The 21926-nt window shown below is 43.8% G+C and overlaps 1 protein-coding gene and 1 long non-coding RNA gene across 17 annotated transcripts in view; both read left to right on the top strand.

The window, feature by feature from the left end:
- Positions 1-20114, top strand: part of LOC118708759 (serine/threonine-protein phosphatase 4 regulatory subunit 1-like) — an 82225-nt gene extending 62111 nt beyond the window's left edge. For 7 of the 16 annotated variants that reach the window (XM_036420201.2, XM_036420200.2, XM_036420198.2 and 4 more), the window contains 12 exons: positions 427-585; positions 1087-1268; positions 2317-2759; positions 4895-5088; positions 8127-8222; positions 9276-9461; positions 9659-9820; positions 10685-10785; positions 12972-13092; positions 13880-14014; positions 18359-18500; positions 19116-20114. In XM_036420201.2, the coding sequence (XP_036276094.1) occupies positions 427-585; positions 1087-1268; positions 2317-2759; positions 4895-5088; positions 8127-8222; positions 9276-9461; positions 9659-9820; positions 10685-10785; positions 12972-13092; positions 13880-14014; positions 18359-18500; positions 19116-19273 (2079 nt within the window). In that variant the 3' untranslated portion in view covers positions 19274-20114. Of the gene's footprint in view, positions 1-426; positions 586-1086; positions 1269-2316; positions 2760-4894; positions 5089-8126; positions 8223-9275; positions 9462-9658; positions 9821-10684; positions 10786-12971; positions 13093-13879; positions 14015-14208; positions 14305-16489; positions 17135-18358; positions 18501-19115 lie in introns of those variants that run through there. The other 9 variants (XM_045575059.1, XM_036420202.2, XM_036420199.2 and 6 more) reach the window with 9 other exon arrangements.
- Positions 20115-20830: 716 nt separating this feature from the next.
- Positions 20831-21541, top strand: LOC118708762. Its single transcript, XR_004984720.2, has 2 exons — positions 20831-21028; positions 21155-21541. It is a non-coding gene; the product is annotated as an uncharacterized LOC118708762 (long non-coding RNA).
- Positions 21542-21926: the final 385 nt, after the last annotated feature.

The raw sequence follows: 21926 nt of genomic DNA, 5'->3' as shown, positions 1-21926 counted from the left end.
TACAAACTGGTCACATCCAGAGAGATAAAGTTTGCATGTCTATGGACAGTTTTTAACAATTTATCTTCTATCACTAACCTCAATCAGAGACCATGTGCCTGGATGGGTGAGCTTGTTGTGATAGCCACTGAATTTTCAAGTTGTTTCCAGTATTTCTCTATAATCACATATTGAAAATCAGTTGTTCTGCCTTCAGGGGTTTTTCCCTGCGTTACCTTGTTCAATTTAACAAGTCCTTTACTGGAATTAAGAGGTAAAGGAAATGTTGCTTTATTCTGCTTGTCATAATTTCTATTGGTTTCAAATTAGTTTAGTATATATTTCATTTTTTTTGTCATTAATTTATGGATATGCCTTAGCTGCATCAATAAAACAGGCTCTCCGGGTAACCGGATTTGAGTAGCATGATTTTATTTGCTTTGGTAGATCCCCAAGTTCTTTGAGCTCTGCTCAGATAATGTGTGGGGGATGCGAAAGGCCTGCGCAGAGTGCTTCATGGCGGTGTCCCACAATACGTCCCCCGAGGTGCGCAGAGCCCAGCTGTCCCCTCTCTTCATCCGCCTGGTCAGCGACTCCTGTCGATGGGTAAGCATGGTCTCCTCTTGGCATCTGGACTGGTGACTTTTCAGTCACTGATTGTCATAGTTAGATCTTGGGAGGCTTAGGGCACCTAAAAATCTCACAAGTTTTGATGGTGTTAAGAAGGTGCTCCCACTGTCACATTTATATTGAACAGATCCCATAGAAATGAGAACTGAGAAGGGAAAGATCAGAACTGTGAATTGTTACTTCTGTTCTGATCTTAACTATGCTGCAATAATTAAGAAGGTCTGTTCAGAAACTTTATAAAGTCCAGAATTATTTGATGTGGGATTAATTGCCTGAAAGGTTAAAAACTGTGCAGAGTGCTACATGATAGTGCCAAAATTTTCCTTATTTTCTGTTGAACATTGTTTATTTGGAATTTAGGGAAATCCTCTCAGACATGCTTTGGCAGACAGTGAGTGGCCAGGTGATCTGTCCCCACTCAGCCTGAGGTCAAACCTCGCGAGTGCCACATTCATGCGCTGTTCTCTCTGGTTTCAGGTGCGCCAGGCTGCCTTTCAGTCCCTGGGCCCCTTCATCTCCACCTTTGCAAACCCCTCCAGGGCTGGCCTCTATATTCGAGAGGATGGCACTCTGAGCATCAGGTCATCAGCTCAGAGTGCGGGGTCCAACTTCACATGCAGGTCAGCCAGTGCCCACTGTGTTGACGCCACCTCAGCTTGGTAAGCTCCAACCCAATAATTACTAGGATCCCGCTTCACCTCAAGCATCCACCTAAAATTCTAGCAATTATCTCCTCTGGAGTTTCAGTAACAGTGACCTTCTGGGCAAGACGGAATATTAGAGCTTTAATTATGTAAAGAAGGAAAAAGTAATTGCAATAATGGTTTTGAAACATGACTACTGGGTTATAAATAATGAAGCTACTGTGTCTCCTAAATTTAGATGAAATATTCATTGAGAGCAGTGATTAAATAACCTATAAAGAAAATTTTCTCTTACTTTTTGATTAATGAAGTTCTTTGGATAATGTACATGGGAAAAATGTATTTTTGTGCCATAGAATATTACATGCCCATAACGGTGAGATTCCTGACTCACTATCAGTAGACCCTACGCTGTTTTTCTAGTAAATTCTAGTGATTGATCTTGGATCTGTTAAATACATTTTCTCTAAGGATGGTGGGTGCATACTAATAAACCATTGGAGGTAGAAACAGGCGTCTCTCCATTGGTAACATTACCTGGAGTGTGAGAGTAGGTAGATCACATCCCAGTACCCATCCTTTGTGAGATCCGTCACCCACCTCCACCAAGACTCAAGGAGTTCCTGCTGTAGGCCTAGGGCAGGCTTCCTCATCAAGACTTTCCAGTGGTTAACCACCAGCCAGCACTTGCCCACTTTGGCCCCTTTCGTTTTCTCATGCCTGCCTCCTGGTGGAAGTCCTGAGAAGCAGTGAGTGTAGGTCTTGCTCCTGAAGGTGTGCCAGCAGAAGCTGGGCTCTTCACCACCGGTGTATACGTGTAGTGGAGGGATTGGCTGCAGCTGCGTGTGGCGTGTTCAGTGTACATCATTCTTCCAGGGGGGCAGAGGGAACTGCTTGGACCTCTCATCCTCTCGTGACACTGCTATCTTCTGGGAGACACAGCATGCTGGGCGGCCAGGTCAGGAGGAGGACCAGGCTTGTGAGCATGTGGGCCTGTGTTTGCCTACTTTACTTCCAATCCATTACTTGGTCCTAAAAGTCTGCCTCCCTCGATTTAACCCAGTTCAACACAGCCAGGGCAGATAGAGGCACATCCATCCATGGGAGGCCCATCAGGGGGCTCCAGTGGTTTCCTGCACGTCAAGAGCTCCTGTGATGGCCCAATGGAAAACCCAATGGAAGTCTCCGGCCTGGCTGAAGCAGAGGTGACCAGTGCCTGCTCAAAGCTCCCAGATAGCAACAACCTCCCCATCAGTGGTCACTCTGCACCTGGTCCCTGGGCCTGCCCTGGGAGTCTTGAGGACGCATTCAGTGATTTCCTTTATTGGCGAACTCCTCTCCCTGACATCAGCCAGGACTTGGAGTTGTTTCTGAGTGCGGCTGTGCCGCAGGAAGAAGGCCGCTGCAGATCCGAGCCCGTGTGCAGCAGCTCTGTGGCCAGAAGCGAGATTCAGAAAGTCCTCGACAGTTTGCAGGAGCACATGATGAACAATCCAGATGTTCAAGGTCAGTGTTATCCACAGGGAAAGGGGAGATGGATGGGGTATTTCTGGGGTGTGTGTCACACGGGCCTGTGTCTTGCTGCATCTGTTCATGTACTTATCCTTGGTGACATTGTACACTCATCTCACCACAGCTAGAACCTCAGCATCTCCCTGCAGATAGCGCAGGGGTCCTGCCTCCTGGCGAGCAGCGTGCAGGTCTGACGTCAATTTTAATGGAAGAGAGGGCTCTCGAGTGTATCTGTAGCAGTGGGGATTTTATTAGCTCCTCGGCCATTTTTACATCCTTTGCTGTGTTATAATGCCTTCTGGTTATGAACAGCTATGGCTGCTGCTCCTCTTGGGGCATTAACTCAGTCCTTAGCTAAACTTTGAGGTTCTGTCTCAGCAAGGAAAAGGACAGCTTCTTCTTTGGGGTATTTTTCATTTTATGACTAGTACTCCCACTGAGCGTCAGATCAGGGAGCCAGGCCCTGCAATCCATATCCATTATCACGCCTCTTCTTTCTTGAAACATTGCTATATTTGTATTCTTCCTGAGTTGGGGAAATTGGAAAAAAACAACACTTGCTGCTGTTGCTGGGCAAAGATTTGTGACGCTTTCAGGAAAGGAAATGTGAAAATCCAGTTAGCCCTGTGATTATTCTTTGTCTTTAAATTGATAAAGGAAATTAAGTCAGTGTTTGCTAAAGGAATGAGCACATGTTACATATCACTTCTAATAGCCGTAGACAGAGGTCTGCTTTTGGAAACCGTATTTCTAAAACTGCATTAAACTCCATGCTGGGACCTGTCGGGGTGCTGGGCAGCACTGAGGACTTGAGGCTCTTGTGGTCAGGTGGAAGGGGCTGTAAACAGCTTCCCTCCATGGCTATGGCAGGGGCTGGGCCCGGAGGTTAGGGCAGGAAGCTGATTATTCTTGGAGACAGAAGGAATGTCTGGGAGGAGACCTTGCAGAGCAATTGACATTTGACAAGGGCTTTAAAGGACGGCGAGGGCCCTAGCCGGTTTGGCTCAGTGGACAGAGCGTCGGCCTGCGGACTGCAGGGTCCCAGGTTTGATTTCGGTCAAGGGCATGTACCTTGGTTGCGGGCACATCCCTAGGAGGGGGTGTGCAGGAGGCAGCTGATCAATGTTTCTCTCTCATTGATCTCTCTCTGTAAAAAATCAATAAGATATATTTTAAAATAAAATAAAATAAAGGACAGCTAGGAATCCACTGTACAGAGAAGTTGAGTGATGAGACTCATAGGTTCTTTCAGGTCCCTGAAATTATTTTGTAAAATATTCCATATTCAGGCATACTTAAATTCTTTATAAAAAGGACCCACATGCTGCTTTAGTGCTCAGAAGGATCTGTGACCCCCAAAGTTTCAGAAATAAGTGGCACCTTAGGTATTTGTAATTGGAGATGTTGCTCAGGCCATGGGGAGGCCCTGGTGGGTGGCACTGAGGAGGTGGGTCCTTGTTCTGGGCACAGCAGGGAGCCAGCTACATACTCTTCAGCAATCTTGGGGTCTGTTGAATTTAATCAGTAGAAAACAGAATGCAGGAAGTCTTGTGTGTGCATGTTTGGAGGTTTGTGACATGGAAACATTTGTGTTTATGGAAAAATATGTAGATATGTCATCTAAACTGTTATGGGCATCTCAAACAGTCATGCTGTGGACAGAAAGCATGAGCCGAGCAGGGTGAGCAGGACCATGACTCACGTGTGTGCACTTAGCTGGGTTGATTCCTGCATGTGTGTGCCCTTGTATGCAGCTGTGTTTGTGTGGCGGAGATGGCAGCCACCCTGCTTTATGAATGAGGGTGCAGAACCCTGAGCAAGTGGGCCTCTCAGACATTGCGTTTGGTAACATTGTATTGTCTTCCTGTGAAAGATGATGGAATCAAGCTCTGATTTCCCAGTTGAGGCACTTCAGGTTCAGATTTGATGCTGTGTGTGTGGCTGACGTTTAGTTGGAGTCATTAAGGTTAATGGTGGTAAACATCACAGCCTGACTGAGTGCTCATTCTGGGACCCCAGAGCATGGTTACTGTAGGGACAGATGTGGGGAGAGTGAGTGCATGTGCTCTGTGCCCACATCCACAAATCAGATAAAGTTATTGAAATTCTCGAAACTTCTCTCCTTGCAGCTCAAGTTCAGGTGTTATCAGCTGCACTGAGAGTCGCACAGCTGGACTCTGTGAGTGATCCCGAACGCCCGCTGGCAGACAATCTGAGTGCAATGTCCCTTTCAGATCCCAATCCGGCCTCTGACAGCTGGCCGGCTCTGTCGGCCTCGTCCCTGCAGAGTGAGCCCTCTGTGGCCAGGATATTACCAAGCACAGTAAGTCTCTGGCCTCTCCCTCAGCCACTGAGGATGTGACAGAAATCTCAAAGCTGCTGTTTCTCTTATTAGTAGGTCCTGGTGGAGATGATAAATGGCAGGTTTAATTTTATTCTTAAGATCATCTTTTGGATAACTAGACAACCAATCAATTGGATGATTGATAACCCTGACTCTCCTCCACAGAGACAAGGTGGGGGACCAAAAGGACCTTCCCTCTTCTCCAAAGATGATGAGACCTGCTTCTTGGGGGAGGGGTTGAGCAGATCACCGCTCCGTTTCACTGCCCACGGGGTTAGATCTTTGAGTAGGAATGGAAAGTGAATTCCTGCAGCCCCTCCAGGTTGAAGTTGACAGAGGCCTTAGAATTTGATCACGGCCTCCAGCCCTCACCTTAGAGGCACTCTCAACACGCAGTGGCACTAGCATGCTGTGTCTTCGGGAGAGGTTTGGGCAAGCCCACAGACCCCACCTCCCTTCTCTGTAGTCTGAAACCAGCCCCCAGAGACGACTCCCATCCTGGGCCAGTGCCTTGTTTCTTAGTTCCATCTCTCCAGAAGCTTCCTACCTGCTTTTGGTGGGAGGCTCCAGTGCCTCTCTAATTCCCACTAAACTTGCTCTTGGACCACCTAGAGCTGGGCTCCTTCACCGGTCAGGTGAGACTAAAGAACTGAAATTAGGGAGGGGCCCATGGTCATGGGCATGTCAGCACCTTCTCATTTTCATGTGCCTTAATGGAGGCCAGAGGCCAGAATACCAGTTGTTTCTCATTTCACACAGTTTGTAACATGGTTTTAGCAATTTAACTAACGTATCACCTCCCTTACCCGCTAGGCCTGCTCAGTAAAATTTAAATAGCCTAAATATAAAATGTTTAAGAGTTTGTTAAGGTTACTCTTGATTAGTAAGAAATAAGGTGATATCCTATTTTGCTGGTTTGTTTAGAAAAACAGGCAAGAAAACTCATGTTACCCTTGTTGAAATCAGACGTGTTAGTTAGATAGGAAGGTGTGGCCACGTTTACCTTGGTGGGACGGTGACAGTCCTCAGGCTTCCCTGTCATATATGGAAGTGAGCAAACAAAAAAGGAACCAGTTCCTCACCCTGGTGGGTGTTGCTCAGTTGTCAGAGTGTTGGCCCCACACTGAAGGGTCTCAGGTTCAATTTCACGGTCAAGGGTTGTGGGTTCACTTCCTGCCCAGTCAGGGTATGTGGGGAAGGCAACCAATTGATGTGTCTCTCTCACATCAATGTTTTTCCCTTCCTCCTTCCCTCACCGCCCCTCCCTCCCTCCCACTCTCCCTTCTACTCTCTGAAAAAGCAATGGGGAAAATAACATTAGGTGAGGATTAACAAAACAAAACAAAACAGGCATTGATTCCTCCATCTTAGCCCTTTGTGAGGAGGTTTCAAAGGGCTGTGGTTCTTTGTTTGTGGTGTGGGACATCAGGGGTCTTGAATTTGCAGCTTGACTTTTAGGTTCCAGTGGGATCAGTCAGGATGTTTCCAGCTGTAAAAGAAGGAAAAGGAATGGAAAAACTAAAAAAGCCTTAAGCAGTAAGGGCTGTGTTCTTTCACGCAGTGAACTGGAGAGGAGCTGAGGCTCGGGGCTGGCACTTCAGCTGCAAAACTTGACCCCATTCACCGTGTCCACTCTGCCATCTTGGCTCGCCAACTTAGTCCCGAAATGCCCAGTGGGAGGAGGGGCCTCCTTTTTCTGGCTTGTCACTTAACTGCGAGGCGGTTTTCTGGGGCAGTGACCTCTCAGTACCCCTGGGGGCTGCCTGGTCTTGTGGTGGTTACAGAAACCGAAGCTGGGCTCCTGAAATACGTGCCGTACTTATAATTCCAAATGAGGACTTTGGAGTAAAATTAATTCCTGAAAGAAGAAAGATGATTTATTATTTATTAATCTATGTGAATTTATTAAGTTGGAGAAATTGAGGTCTTAGGTTATCAGACCAAAGCGTTTCTGTTTTATCACGCCCTTTATTAAATAAGCAGTACATTTCAGTGGAGACCTTGGGGATTGAAGGTTCTGGTAGCGTGTCTCAGCCAACAAAGCATCTATCGGTGTATTAATCGACTCTCCTGGATCATATATTGAACTGATTTGTCAAAACCTATTAAGCTGGCAGGCAGTGTGACATTTTCATGCAAGTAGGGAACCCATGCTATGGTTGGAGCAGAAGGTCAGGCCCATCTCAGTTAACGTTAGTCAATGATCAGAGACCAATATGTCACCGTTGAACGTCTTACACATCTTAATTGTTAACCTAATATAAGGGTTCACCAGCAAATATGAAAAGTGTTTGTACATGTGAAAATTCAGAACAGTTCTCCGAGTACACGCTCCTCATCAGTCACTTATTTTCACTCAGATTAAAGGAGTCTGCCAGTGCCTCTCCATCCTCTATCGTGCTCAGCACCGATGCACTCTCCAGTTCCTGGGCAGTGCTGGATGTGTGCTTCTCCATTTCTTGAAAACCTCGCTCTGCTTTCAGGAGTGGTCCATGACTTAAATGTGCAGTTGTTACTTAAGAGCTGTGGTTAGCCACACTGGCGGTCCTGGGGCTTGAAGAATGGCAAGCACAGCCTCCCTTTGTTGGTACATGCCAGCGCTAGCCCATCTTCTGTAAGGGCCTCAAGCAGTTTTGTTTTTTTAAAACATATTCTTGTGGATTTCAGAGAAGAAGGGAGACGGAGAAAGAGATAGAAACATCAATGATGAGAGAGAATTATTGATTGGCTGCCTCCTGCATGCCCCCTACTGGGGATTGAGTCCACAACCCAGGCATGTGCCCTGACTAATTCATAGGTCAACTCTCTACTACCAAGCCACACTGGCCTACCCTACATCATATGGAACTATGCAATTGTAGTTTGTTAACACCAGGAGAGAGAGCTCGACCTAAAGGGAAGGTCTGGTCTTGGTTCACATAAGTCATTCCTGCCATTGAAAGAGGGTTCCTTGAAGGGGGCAGTAGGGCAGCTTCCTCGGCGGAGCCAGTTGGTAACATGCCCCGTCCCTTTTGCAGGATCCAGGCGAGCCCTGCCCTGGAACCCGTGACCATCTGGGGATCCAGCAGAGGCATGACCCCGTCCCACTTGAGGAGAATAAATCTAAACTTCAGGTTTGTTCCTTGAAAAGAAAGCAGCTTAAAACTTTACATTTCTCTGGGAGTTAAATTTAAGAATGGACACTGGAAGCAAATATTTTCCTTCCATCAATATTCATGACATATCTTACTTTACAATCTGTGGTGCTAATATTTCCTCTCTAACATAAAAAAAATAGTAAACTCCAAAGTAATGTTTAAAATCTTGAGTTATCTAGAATAGTATTTTAAAGTAAATCAAACATAAGAAAAATTTTGACATCTCTACACAAATATTTAATGGCTGTTTATACAAGTCAATTTGTTTCTTTTGTGTGTGAAAAGTTTTTGATGGCTTTTTAAAAAATTTTTTTTATCGAACTGTGCTGGGCTTTGTTCAGTCTTGTGGATTGCCTTCGTGTGCTATGTGAGTTCTCTTCAATGTTTTTAATTTTTGCATCTCATTCCTCCTACGGAGATAAAAGTAAGGGGGTGCTGCCTCATGACGGCAGCATTCTATCAGTTGGACAGAATTAGGAATGATCCAGTGTAGGGCTCAGGCCTTATGTGCTGGGGCAGTTATAAGAAAAGATAGTTTTCATTCTCAAGAGCTGTGTGCACCAGACAAACCAACATTCTAGAGCACATGTGTCAAACACAAGGCCCGCGGGCCAAATCCGTCCCGCCAGGTCTTGCAATGTGGCCCGCACCGCACTGTCATCACTGCACTCCGCTGCGTTTCCATCACAATGACAGTTTATGACTGTTCAGTAAACCATTCGGCCCGCGATTTAGGCTGGATTTTAGATTTTGGCCCCTTCTCTGAGTGAGTTCGACACCCCTATTCTAGACTGTTCTTTATGACATCAAACATTGGATGAGTTTAGAAAAGGTGAGTGTGGACATTGTTTTAGCTTCAGTCCAAGTAGTAAACTGGAGGAACAAGAAGCTCGCCAACTTGAAGCTTTAGGAAGGCCTCTTGCATTTTCTGATTTTCTGTTTTTACCTCCAAGTTCCAAATTCCTTGCTTTTTGTGTCTTCTCTTTCTTTCCAGCAAGCATGATGTTTCCTTTCTCTCCTGTTTCCTAGGATATTATTCCTCAGCCCCTATTGGATGAGTATGTGTCAATGACCGACCCAACTCGAGCCCAGACTGTTGATAGTGACATAGCCAAGCACTGTGCATACAGCCTCCCAGGGGTGGCGCTCACGCTGGGCAGGCAGAATTGGCACTGCCTGAAGGATACATATGCAACACTTGCTTCCGACGTGAAGGTAAGAGTCAGAAGCTGCAGCTGGGCTCACAGCCTGAATTCACGAGGTCGTGACTGCCACGTTCACTGGTCTCTGAGGAGAGAAAGCTTTAGGTGGCCAGCACCTGGCAGCCTCAGTGTTACTCCAGAAATAGCCCTCATTTTTTGGTAACATGGCTCTGTGCTTGCTTTCCTGGTTTCTGTCTGCTGTGCGCCCAGTGGAAGGTACGTAGGACCCTGGCCTTCTCCATCCATGAGCTGGCTGTGATTCTCGGGGACCAGTTAACGGCTGCTGACCTGGTACCCATCTTCAATGGATTTTTAAAAGACCTGGATGAAGTACGAATAGGAGTTCTTAAACACCTGTATGATTTCCTAAAGGTAGGAAGAAGGGTTAAAAAAACAAAAACAAACCTCCCCTCTTCAAAACAGTTTTTTAAATCCTGCATGTGTAGAGAGTATCACAGGGGGAAAAAAAAACACCCACCACACACAGGTGTCTGTGTTTTCCAGTTCAAACATACCATTCAGAATCTTAGAGTGGGTGCTCTTTTGGTGATGGGAGATGTTGTTATGCCTCTCCTTCTGTCTCCCTCCACCTCCGAGGTCTAATTCTGCAGGGCTGTGGACAGGTAGGCCAGCGTGCTCCCTGAGTCATTGGGGGTCTGCCCAGCTCTGAGCCACTGGAATCTAGCTCACTCTGCATGCAGGGCTTTTCTGCAAGATGTTGCTGCTTCCCTGCTTTATATTCTTTGTTCTTATTCTTGCACTCATCATTCAAAGGAATGGTGAGTGCAAGAATAAGAATTTAAAAATGACACAGAGAAATGAAGTGCACACATCCCCGAGCTGAGCTGCCTGGAAGGGCTTTGGTGCCCAGCTTAGGTTTTCCTGTGGCACAGGAGCCAGCGAGCAGGGCCCACTCCCGGGGAGCAGCCATGGTGCTACCTCATGAATACACACAGACAGGGCTTGATAGCGACATAGCCAAGCAGGAGGAAGAGCTAGGGGTCCTGGGGGCACCTAGGTCTCTCAGGAGCCCAGGGAGAAGGCTGGAGGCACTCAGGGCTGCATGGCGCCTGTTCACAGCAGCGCACACAGCCCCACTGGGTGGTCCAGGCAGCAGGGGAAGGCACAGTTCTTGCTGGTGACAAACATATAATCTGAAGTAAAATGCAACAGTATGTGTGGGCTCATGTTGAGGAATTATATATTTTTATTTATATATACATTTTTTAAAAATAGTTGCTTCATGAAGACAAGAGGAGAGAATATCTTTATCAGCTTCAAGAATTTGTAGTGACCGATAACAGCAGGAATTGGAGGTTTCGATATGAACTAGCAGAGTAAGTAAAACCTGTGTGGGGCTATGAGAAGGCAATTAGATGGAATAAGTCTTCATTTTCCTACCTTGTAATTGATTTCTAAACTAGCAGTAATAGTGTTCTTTGGGATAAAGAGATTATGTTTTTATTAAGGGATAAACCAAACTCCAAAGCTCTAAGTTACAAATACCTCTGTCTCCGGGGAGACATTCATTTTCAGATGAAGACAGGGCCCGAGTCACTTTGGAATTAAAGTGTTCTGCTGTTCTATAAAGCAATTTATTCGAACCAAATAAAAGATGAATCACCCACTCTCCAGTATTTTCCTATTAATCGGAGCAGGGTTTTTTTGCCAGCACTTTCTTGAACATTCTGAGTGTAGCCTTCTCTGCAGGGCACAGTGTGGTTTAGGCACTTCAGCTTCCAAAGAACATGACGCTGCAGTGAGAGATATGAAAAGGTCTAGCACAGATGAGACGATTATTAAATAAAACCGTCCCCTAAGGTGGCTCAGATCTGTACCTCATTTTGTGTGTGAAGGAGTTATTTAATTCTGTCTGCGCCGGTGAAGGGAAAGGGAAAGGTTTTAGCGATTCTAATAGAGTGAAAGCATCACTTTAAATAATTCTCCTTCCCGAGGTGCATAATGTGATTTCCACAGTATCGAGTGGATTTGTTTGTGGTGGTGGCTGTTTGGGTTTTAGTTTTCACCTTGTCAAGATTTATTTCAGTATCTTTAGTTTTCATTTTCCTTCCTCTCAACTAGAAATCTCTCAAATAATTATCTTCCCTGTAGAAATCCATCAAGCTTTTGCAGCTATTCAGGATATGATTTGGCCGATGCCGGGGGCAAACTAAAAGATTTTCTCTTTGCTGTGATCTTTAATCATTATGCTTAATTTGAGCGATTGAGGTTTTAGTCATTATGCTATGTTCCCAGCATATATTCTAAGAGAACAAAGAGAAAAATAGGCCCAAGTTTTCCATGAAAACATTGTGCCCCCTAGCGGCAGTGTGTGGAAACTCGGCCAGGTCCGTCTGGGGACGAGCTGACCGTTTTTCCAGGGCTGAGGCTGGGGCTGGGGACTGGGTGGGGGGCGGAAAGGGGCGCAGCTGGGCATGGGGACGGACTGACGTGCTTCCCGGGAACGGGACGAGGTCAGGAGACCCGGGATGGGCTACCTGCCTTCCGGGGCTGGGTACCAGGGGCCAAGGGACCTGGACCCGGACAAGACCGGTTTGGGGATGGAGCTGAGGTGTGGTGTGCTCGGCTAGCACGGCCAGGCAGGCTAGCGCGGCAGGCAGCATTATCTCTGAGCGCTCTCCCATATCGTCCTTGGTTATTGAAGCCAAAGCCACTGATAAGAATTTTGTGCTCCTGTGCCTGTGATACTGGTATCTTTTCCCTGAAAACAGTGCTTTTTTATATGAAAATATTCACCCGCTCTCCTGGCTTCTGCTTCTAACTTCCTTCAATCTCTTTTTCATTTCCTTTTGTTGCCATTGTGGAAATAATGTCATTTATTTTCATAGCCTTCTCCCCATCCCCATGTATAAAGCAGTGAGGGCTCTGTAGCTGATTTCCCCGCCAGCCGCAGGATGAATTCCCCCTCGGAGTAAATCGCTGTTATTTCTCTCCAAGCGGGGACGGCGGCGTTTGAAAAGCTCTGCAGAGCCGCCGCCGGCCGGCAGAAACAGCAATTTAATGTGCAGCTCCAGGAGCACGGCGGAGGCAGGGAAATCTCATCAGTGTTCCTTCGTCTGTTGATCTTTGGGAATTTCAGTGTTCTGGCTATTTTAGGTTATCTGATTTTTAAAATTTTATGTGCTTTCCAACTGATAACCTAAAATTGAAATGGTAAATCCCTATTCATAAATTTCTCAACCCCTGTTTTACCAAGTTTAATTTATGTCCTTTTTATTTGATTTGTTTGTGTGTATGAAATGAAAAATTCATATTTTCCCCCCCACTTTCCTTTGTGTGGCCATTTCACTCAGTGCTCTGCTTTCGGCATTTCCTTGACTGGAAGCCTTCCTTGGTCTTCATTGCCCCTCCTCCCCGTCTGGCTGGTTTTTTTTTTTTGTTTTGTTTTTTTGCTTTTTGTTTTTTGTTTTTTTAAATCTATAAGATGAAATAAGAGTAAAGAGAAAGAAGTAAGATGGTTTTTTTGCCTCCCAAAACAATTTATTTTTCTTTTCAATTTCAGGCAGCTGATACTGATTTTGGAACTGTATAACCCCAATGAGGTTTATGATTATTTAATGCATATTGCCTTAAAGCTATGTGCAGATAAGGTTTCCGAAGTGCGGTGGATCTCCTTCAGACTAGTAAGGAATCATGGCTCTTTCTGTTTATGATTTTTGGAAATATGAATATTTATGTTTCTCCAATTTTTAGCTCCTTTATTTTTTTTCTGGGCTTAATTTGTCAGTTTACCTATGAAACCAGCCTTTATTTTGGAATTAGGAATTGTATGATAGTTTTACCAGTTTGTAAGGTAGCCTTTTTGTTAAGCTGTATCAGGGATGAGAATTGTGGGTAAATCATTTTATAAATGAAACCCTTTAAATAGTGGCTTAATGTTTCTGTTAAACCCAGGTTGGGTTTAGCCTACAGCATGATTTCATAGAAAAGTAGTTAGTGAACAAAGTAGATCCTATTTGATATGGGTTTATACCAGCTGAAGACTGGGGGAAAAGGGGAGAATCTCATTTGAAAATATTATTGATTTACTAAGATATTCTAATGGTATTAAAATTTTATAAAAATAACATGTTCTGAAAGATAATGATTTAGCTATTATGCAAGGGGACATTTTCTCAGGTTTGGAATCTTAAGAGTAATAATGTATTTTTTTAGTTTCAGTCCCTTATTAAATTTTATTTTAATGAAGGGCTTTATATGTGTTTGTGTCTATGTATTTATATATATTTAAACACCTTTTTTCCTCTGTGTTCTAATGATTACCATAACAAAAATTACTTTCTCCCATGCTTATAAATTTATTTTAAAGATGGAAGGGTACATAAAAATGTCTAGTTTCCATATAAAGTGGTATTCATAATTCAAATAGATGGCAACATTTTACATTTGCTCTTCTGATTTTTTTCACAGGTTGTGGCAATTCTGCAGAAGTTCTATTCAAACAGTGAAAGTGCTTTGGGGGTAAATTTCATCGCTGAACTCATCCTAAGGTTCCGGCACTGTTCAAAGTGGGTTGGAAGGCAAGCTTTTGCTTTCATTTGCCAGGTGAGCCTGGCCTGGGGGAATCTAGCCTGGCACACAGTTGCCATGTGTTGATATCAGGTGCCCCAGATGAAGAACCCAGGCCTGAAATTGAGGATCAGTGGACCAAACCCCCTTATCTCACAGCAGATTGGAACCAGCCCTGTCAGGCACAGTGACTCAGGGTTTCCCAACCTGTACATGCACTTGTCCTGTAGATATTGTTTGAGCACCTACTATGTGCCAGGCATGATCTTGAGGCTGAAGACAGAGAGTAAACAAGCTCCTGTCCTCGCAGAACCTTCCATTGTGAGGTGAGGGCCAGATTCAGAGCCCTGCTCCTGTCATGTCCAGTCCAGGGCTGTGTGCATCTCTGACTCTCACTTAGCCAGCTGACTTGGAGGGAAGGGGGGATAGTGAAGGACAGAGCAGCAGGTGAGGGCAGAGACTCTTTAATATTGTTTAAGTGAAGTTCGTGGCAGCCTGTCCGGCTCCTCAAATCACCCTCTCTACTTAGCATCTTGGACAAGAGGGTGTGCTTCACATTTGGCTGAGGAGGTGGCTGCCTCTATGTGCCAGGTGTCTCATCCTCAGGAATAAGATCTACTGTGTGTTGAACTTGGCAATCCATTTAAGAGAGACTTTTAGATGAAACAGTTGAAGCCCAGAGAGGTTAAGTAACTCACTCAAGATCACACAGGAAGTATTTTATGCTAGTGTGTTATTTTCAAAGTCTTAACCTTTATGCACGTTTTCGAGCACATATGAAGGCAGAAGGACTAGTGTAATGAATCTTGGAACTTGCCACCCAGCTTTGTCAGCAGTACAGGAAAGCCATGATTGGACTCCACCTGACCTCAGACTCCAAAGCCCCCCTTCTTGCCCTCCTGACCTCTCCCACTGAAGGACTCACCAGGGCCCTTGTTGGGCTGGAGGGGCGTCATTGGGGCATTTTGGCCATCACTTTGAGAAGTGCCAAATTCATAGGCTTGTAAAGAAGTTAGTACTGCAAATCATTTTTGGAGAAAGGGTAAATGAGGTGTTTTTGCTTTTATTTTATTATTTTAAAAAATATATTTTATTGATTTTTTTATAGAGAGGAAGGGAGAGGGATAGAGAGCTAGAAACATTGGTGAGAGAGAAACATTGACCAGCTACCTTCTGCACACCCCCCACCGGGGATGTGCCCACAGCCAAGGTACATGCCCTTGACTGGAATTGAACCTAGAATCCTTCAGTCTGCAGGCCAACGTTCTATACACTGAGCCAAATTGGTTTTGGCTGCTTTTATCTTTAAACTAGTGACCTGGTACATGGATTTGTGCACACTGAAAGGAAATTAATTAGAAGGTGGCTGGTGGGTGGGAATGGGCTAGACATGTCCTGGAGCCAACCGCCTGTGGTCCCTCCCTGGTGTCTGCAGGGTCAGTGGGGTCTCTCTGGCCAGAGGGGTCCCTCATCCTGGCCTGGCCTGTGGGGATCAGGCTGAAACCGGCTCTCCAACATCCCCCGAGGGGTCCTGGAGTGCAAGAGGGCACTCTGCAAAGTTGCTGTTGTACAGGGTTTGAAACATAAATGCAAATGTGCAGTGAACCAGATCCAGGGTCTCCAGTGCCCCAGCAACAACATAACCCATGGCCGAAGGTGGAGTCATGCAGCCCTGCGAGGAATTGGGCTCCTTCCTCTCTGGTTTTGGGGTGCATTATCCAAGAACCACTGCTGCCAACGCACTGCAGCTCAGCGGCTCCTGTGTTGAGCCTCTGCCCCTGGTGGTCAGTGTGCATCATAGCAACCAGTCAGATGGGTGAAGGGACACTTAATATATTATTGGCCTTTTTTCTTCTTCATTTTTTTTAAAGATATTATATGTGTACATACCTTACCAATCCCCCCCACTCCCATACATGTCCTCCCTCCCCTGAGTTTTGCATCCATTGGTTATGCTTATATGCATGCATACAAATCCTTCAGTTGATCTCTTATCTCCCCCATATCTTCCTACTCTCCCTGCTGTAATTTGACAGTCTGTTTGTTTCTTTACTATTTCTGTATCTATCTTTTTGTTCATCAGTTTATAATGTTCCTTATTATCCATAAATGAGTGAGATCATGTGGTGTTTTTCTTTCATTGACTGACTTATTTCACTCAGAATAATGCTCTCCAATTCCATCCAGGTTGCTGCAAATGATGAGAATTCCTTTTTTATGACAGCATAGTATTCCATTGTGTAGACGTACCGTAGTTTTTTGATCCAATCATCTGCTGACGGGCACCTAGTATTAGCCTTTTATATACATAGACTCATTGCAGATTTAGAAACTACACGATGAAACAAAAGTAAAAGATGTCAAAATAATTTTTTTTAAGAACAATTTTTTTTTGCACTTTCACTAAATTCATCATTAAAGATTTAGAAAACCCACAGTTACACCAGTGCAAGGAAAGGGCGCAGCCAAGACTCCCTGCTAAGGGTCATGCTGATTATTACTAAAGTGCAGTCCCAGGAAGAGAGCACCGCCTGGAGGTTGAGGGCGATTTAGAGCCAAACCACCAGTTGGGAGCCTTGGGTCAGGCAGCCTCTCTGCACCACCTTTGCACCTGTGAAATGGAGCAGCGGTCGCTGCCCGCCTCCTGGTGTGGTCCTGAGGCTTTAATGAGCCGATGCTTCTGAGTCTCCATGCACGTGCCGGCACCTGAAGGACACTCAGTACGTGGTAGCTGCTGCAGTTCCCAGTAGTGGGAAGAGCTGTACGAGTCAGATCTACAGATTCCACACACCCAGTTTGGAATCTCCATCCTGCTGCTGCTGGCTGGTCACTACCACATTGGACCAGAATTTCCTCACCTGTAAACCTAGGCTGATTCTGACTCCCAGGACTGGCTGTGAGAATTAAACGTGCGAACACCGTAGGACTTCTTCAGTGGAGAAGTAACGAGCAGATGCTGGTGGTGATATAGGAGCCTTGTTAGTTGTTTCCAGAAGCTGGGCACTGGATGGGGTCAGTGGGCTGGTTGGCACTGACAAGTGTGGCCCCTGCCCTCAGAGCTTGGGTTCCAGGGAGTGACAGAGGTGAGGATTCTCCACCCTTACTGGTCACTACGCTAGCCTATGTAAGAATGAGCGCCATCCGATCCAATTAAAAAAATGGGCAATGGACCTAAATAGAATATTTTCAAAAGAAGACAGAAGGAAGGCCAAGAGGCACATGAAAACATGCTCAAAGTCACTAATTATCCAAGAGATGCAAATCAAAACAACAATGCGGTACCATCTCACACCTGTCAGAATGGCCAACATCAACAAACGACAAGTGTTGACGAGGTTGAGGAGAAAAAAGAACCCTCGTGCACTGCTGGTGGGAATGCAGACTGGTGCAACCACTGTGGAGAGCAGTATGGAGTTTCCTCAAAAAACTGAAAATGGAACTCCCATTTGACCCAGTAATCCCACACCTAGGAATATATCCCAAGAAACTAGAAACACCAATCAGAAAGGATATATGCACCCCTATGTTCATAGCAGCACAATCTACAATAGCTAGGATTTGGAAACAGCCTAGATGCCCATCAGCAGATGATTGGATCCAAAAACTATGGTATATCTACACACTGGAATACTATGCTGCCATAAAAAAGAAGGAATTCTCATCATTTGTAGCAACCTGGATGGAATTGGAGAGCATTATGCTGAGTGAAATAAGTCAGTCAATGAAAGAAAAACACCACATGATCTCACTCATTTATGGCTAATAAGGAACATTATAAACTGATGAACAAAAAGATAGATACAGAGATAGTAAAGAAATAAACAGGCTGTCAAATTACAGCAGGGAGAGTAGGGAGATATGGGGGAGATAAGGGATCAACCGAAGGACATGTATGCATGCATATAAGCATAACCAATGGATGCAAAACTCTGGGGAGGGAGGTCATGTATGGCAGTGGGGGGGGCAATGGTAAGATATGTACACATGTAATACCTTAATTTAAAAAATGGAAAAAAAAAGAAAAAAAAAAGAATGAGCGCCATCCCCACCACCTTGCCATTGTACAGATGAGAAAACGGAGGCTCGGGAAGGTGAAGCACGGCCACAAAGGCAGTAAGTGGCCTAGCCAGGTTTTGAACCTGGATCTGTCTGACTCAAAGTCTCTACTTTCTCCACTTGTACCTCAGTGCTTGGTGGGGAGTTACAAATGTTAACTGTGTTTCTGACCCCATCAGTGGTTGAGAGTTTTAAATTAAGACACATATGCCCCTCAGACCCACAGGTTCTGAAACTGCTTCTTTGGGGTTACAGAAGTGGGTGTTTTGAGGAGAACCGTGCTGATCACCATTGAAATGTCAGTTCTTTGTCTTTTCATCACAGGCAGTGGTGAGTGAGGAGTGTATCCCTGTGGACCAGTTTGTTGAACACTTACTCCCCAGCCTTCTAAGCCTTGCCTCAGACCCTGTGCCCAATGTCAGGGTGATGCTCGCCAGAGCACTGAGGCAGACACTCTTGGACAAGGGTATGTGCACCAGCTTTCTGAGCTTACACATCTTAAACTTTATCAGTTAGCAACGAGGCTTCCTCTCTAGGAAATCGTGGCAAGTCATGTGATAGCACACTTCCAGTTTATTATATAATAACTTCACTTTCATGTATATTTTATGTTACTCATAAAAGGACTGAGGAAATAAACATATACATTTAATCAACATGCTGAAATGCAAAATATTACATATATTACAGAAAGGAAGGAAACTACAAATTTTTTATGATATAAATATTATGAAAGTTAGCAAATTTAAACCTGAGTTACAAGTAGGTTTTAATGGTCTGGTTTTGTAATCAGTAAGAAAAAATGTATTGCTCAACCCAGTCAGTTATTTTCACCTCAACAGGACTTAGTATAAGGTAGGGACCTTGGATAGTTCACTTCTACTGGAGGGAAGAAAAGATAATAGTGAAAGTTTTTTAGTTATAATTTTGTAAATATCATTTTAAAGGACTTATTTATATGATAATTCTTTGAAAAATAATGTATTGTCCTGAGTTTTGGTTTAAGAACCCGCAAAGTAGAAGATGTTTTAGGACACAATTCATGGCACACATGATTCGAACTCATGGTTTCTCTCTCTAGCATACTTTAGAAATGCTGGCCACCCTCATCTTGAAGTCGTTGAAGAGACCATCTTAGTTTTGCAGTCAGATCGGGACCCAGATGTCTCCTTTTTTGCCACCCTGAAGCCAAAGCGGGGCAATCTTGTGGACACTACCATGTTGGGGGAACAGAATTGAGCTCTGGAATGGCTCACAGTCGCTCCTTCTGTACTTGGGGCACATCTCTTATGTAATCAGACCTGCTGAAGGAAGGAAGCTTCTGAAAACTCTGACATCACATAGTCAAATTCCCACATGCAGTCACGGGACTGCACCTGGGACCGGCCTGTGCGTCCCACCTACCTGATCGGGTTATTTTCACCTTTCAGATCCAGGGTCTGAAAGGTCCTAGAACCAGGTGGTTAAGTGAGTGTGGGGGCCTCCATAGCCTCAGGTTACTCATAAGCAGTTTGTTTTCTCTATTATAGACTATATTATTTAAAGCCTCCCTAAATAAAGTAGTTTATTAGAAGTTTTTCAGTCTTTAAAGACTTGCACATTTGGCTGCCTTATGCTTTCCTATAAAATGTAGTTTATGGTATTTTATTTTTATCTGTACATATGTAAATAACGCTTGACAGGAAGAAAAGATATTAATGTAATATTAGCCTCCTATCAGTGAACAAAACAAATACATCATTTAAATTTATGCTCCACTTTGAGTTGTGGCAAATATAGCTCAATTTGTTTACTTTTGAAAAAAATGTGATAAAGAAGTCTACTGAAGAATGATTTATGGCAATCTTTCTAATGTTGTATGTTTGTTATAAACTCTAGAACTTTTTCTCACCCCCTCCCCTTCTTGCAGGATTGTAGCCATAAAGTTATGTGTTGGTCATTGATAGAGGCATGTTGCAGAAAAAATTCATTTTTAGATGGATATAGTATCATATGCTTAAGAACTCAAGAGGAAAATTGGTCATTGAGATGCATGGACATTGCCTTTATACTTAATGCTTTAGAATCTTAACAAAACAAATTATATATATATATATATATATATATATATATATATATATATATATATATATATATGAAACCAGTTCTGATCAGTCCATAATACTTGCCCACAAATGCCAGTGGTTTGGGGTATTAAATTATGATACTCTGATACTTTCAACAATAAAGATAAATTTAAAAAATAAATTATGAACTCTTCAAATTGATCTAAGTATACAGAACTTAGATTTCATGCTTTTACAATTTGAACCAAGAAAGATGCTCTAGAATTTAAATAGTTTTATCAGTAATTCAAAGTTCTATAAACATTAAATTCTGTATGCTCATGTTACTTGTGTTTCCGTGTGTATCTTCTCAAAGGTGAGCTTAAGGGAGGGAAGGGGCAGCTGCCAAGGGCACGTTCGCTGTCACGCTTCCCTTGGAGCTTTTGTTGTCTGTCTTTTCTTGTTTTATTTTTTTATTTTTTTATTTTTTTTCCTGACTGGTTTTTTTTTTTAATTTATTTATTTATTTTTTTACATATTTTAATGATTTTTTTTTGCCCCCCTCCCTCCCTCCCCCATATCCCCTCCCTCCCCATAGTTTTATGTCCATTGGTTGTACTTATATGCATGTATACAAGTCCTTCGGTTGATCTATTATCTCCCCCAGATCCTCCTCCCCTCCCCGCTGTAATTTGACAATCTGCTTGTTGCTTTACTGTCTCTATATCTATCTTTTGGTTCATCAAGTCTTTTCTTGTTTTAAATAAAATATCTGGAGCCACATATTGAATTCCCAGGTGTCCAGGATCCTCTCCCCTCCCTCCAGTTTATAGAGCTGCTGCTTTGAACAGAAAGGGGGACATTTCTGGCACCAAAGAAAACAGGATTCACTCGTGGGAATCTCAAAGTGTGACCAGGGTTTCGTTTTGGCAACTTCAGCAAAAAGTGGGTTAATAATATAAGCCTAACCAATGAACACAAACAACACGGGGGTGAGGACATGAGTGGAGGGATGGGGGGTAATGGAGGGATAAGGACACATGTAATACCTTAATCAATAAAGAAATTTAAAAAGATTAATAAATCGGAGACTACATATTAAGAAGAAAAAAACACACCAAGAAACCTTCTATCATTTTGTGTTCAATTTTGCCTACAGTAAGTAGATGGAGGTAATGTTTTGCTTCAGTAAAAAGCGATTTTTTTAATTGCCTAGAAATTAAGATTGCCATGTTGTTCAAATCTGTTGATATAGAAGCCAGTATAGAATTATTCAAGTGGAATCTTGTATTCTGAGCAGAGCTTAATTTTCCATTAAGGAAAAAAGATTAGCTTCTGTTTGTGTTGTGATGTGTGGAATTCCCATGCTGAATCAAACATGCTGGTAGACATTCTAGAGACTCTGTAAATAATTCAGCCTTTAATGTGTCAATTTATATGTTAAAATTTTTCTATTATGTGAGTGTCTTTCCAAGGCAAAGATTTTTTTTCTCTGTGTAACTAATTTCTCTGCAAAAAGTATACTTATAGCTTATATTTTATTCTTCTTAATTTTATTTTTATAACCACTGAGCTTTCACTATGATCTGGTTCCTGTGCATTCTGCTTTTTTTCCCCATCACTCTAGCTTTTTTGTTGTTGTTAATCCTCACCTGAGGATATTTCTCCATTGATTTTTAGGGAGAGTGGAAGAGAGAGGGAAAGACAGAGAGAAACATCAATGTGAGAGAAACACATAGATTGGTTGCCTCCTGCATGAACCCAGACCATGGCCTGGGCCAGGGAGGCACCTGCAACCAGGTATGTCTCCTTGATAGGACTCAAACCTGGGACCAGGCTGACACTCT

Source organism: Pipistrellus kuhlii, unplaced genomic scaffold (genome assembly GCF_014108245.1).
Source record: "Pipistrellus kuhlii isolate mPipKuh1 unplaced genomic scaffold, mPipKuh1.p scaffold_m20_p_63, whole genome shotgun sequence".
NCBI lineage: Eukaryota > Metazoa > Chordata > Mammalia > Chiroptera > Vespertilionidae > Pipistrellus > Pipistrellus kuhlii.
Note: the sequence above shows the minus strand (reverse complement) of the source record. Positions and strands in the feature narration are given on the sequence as shown.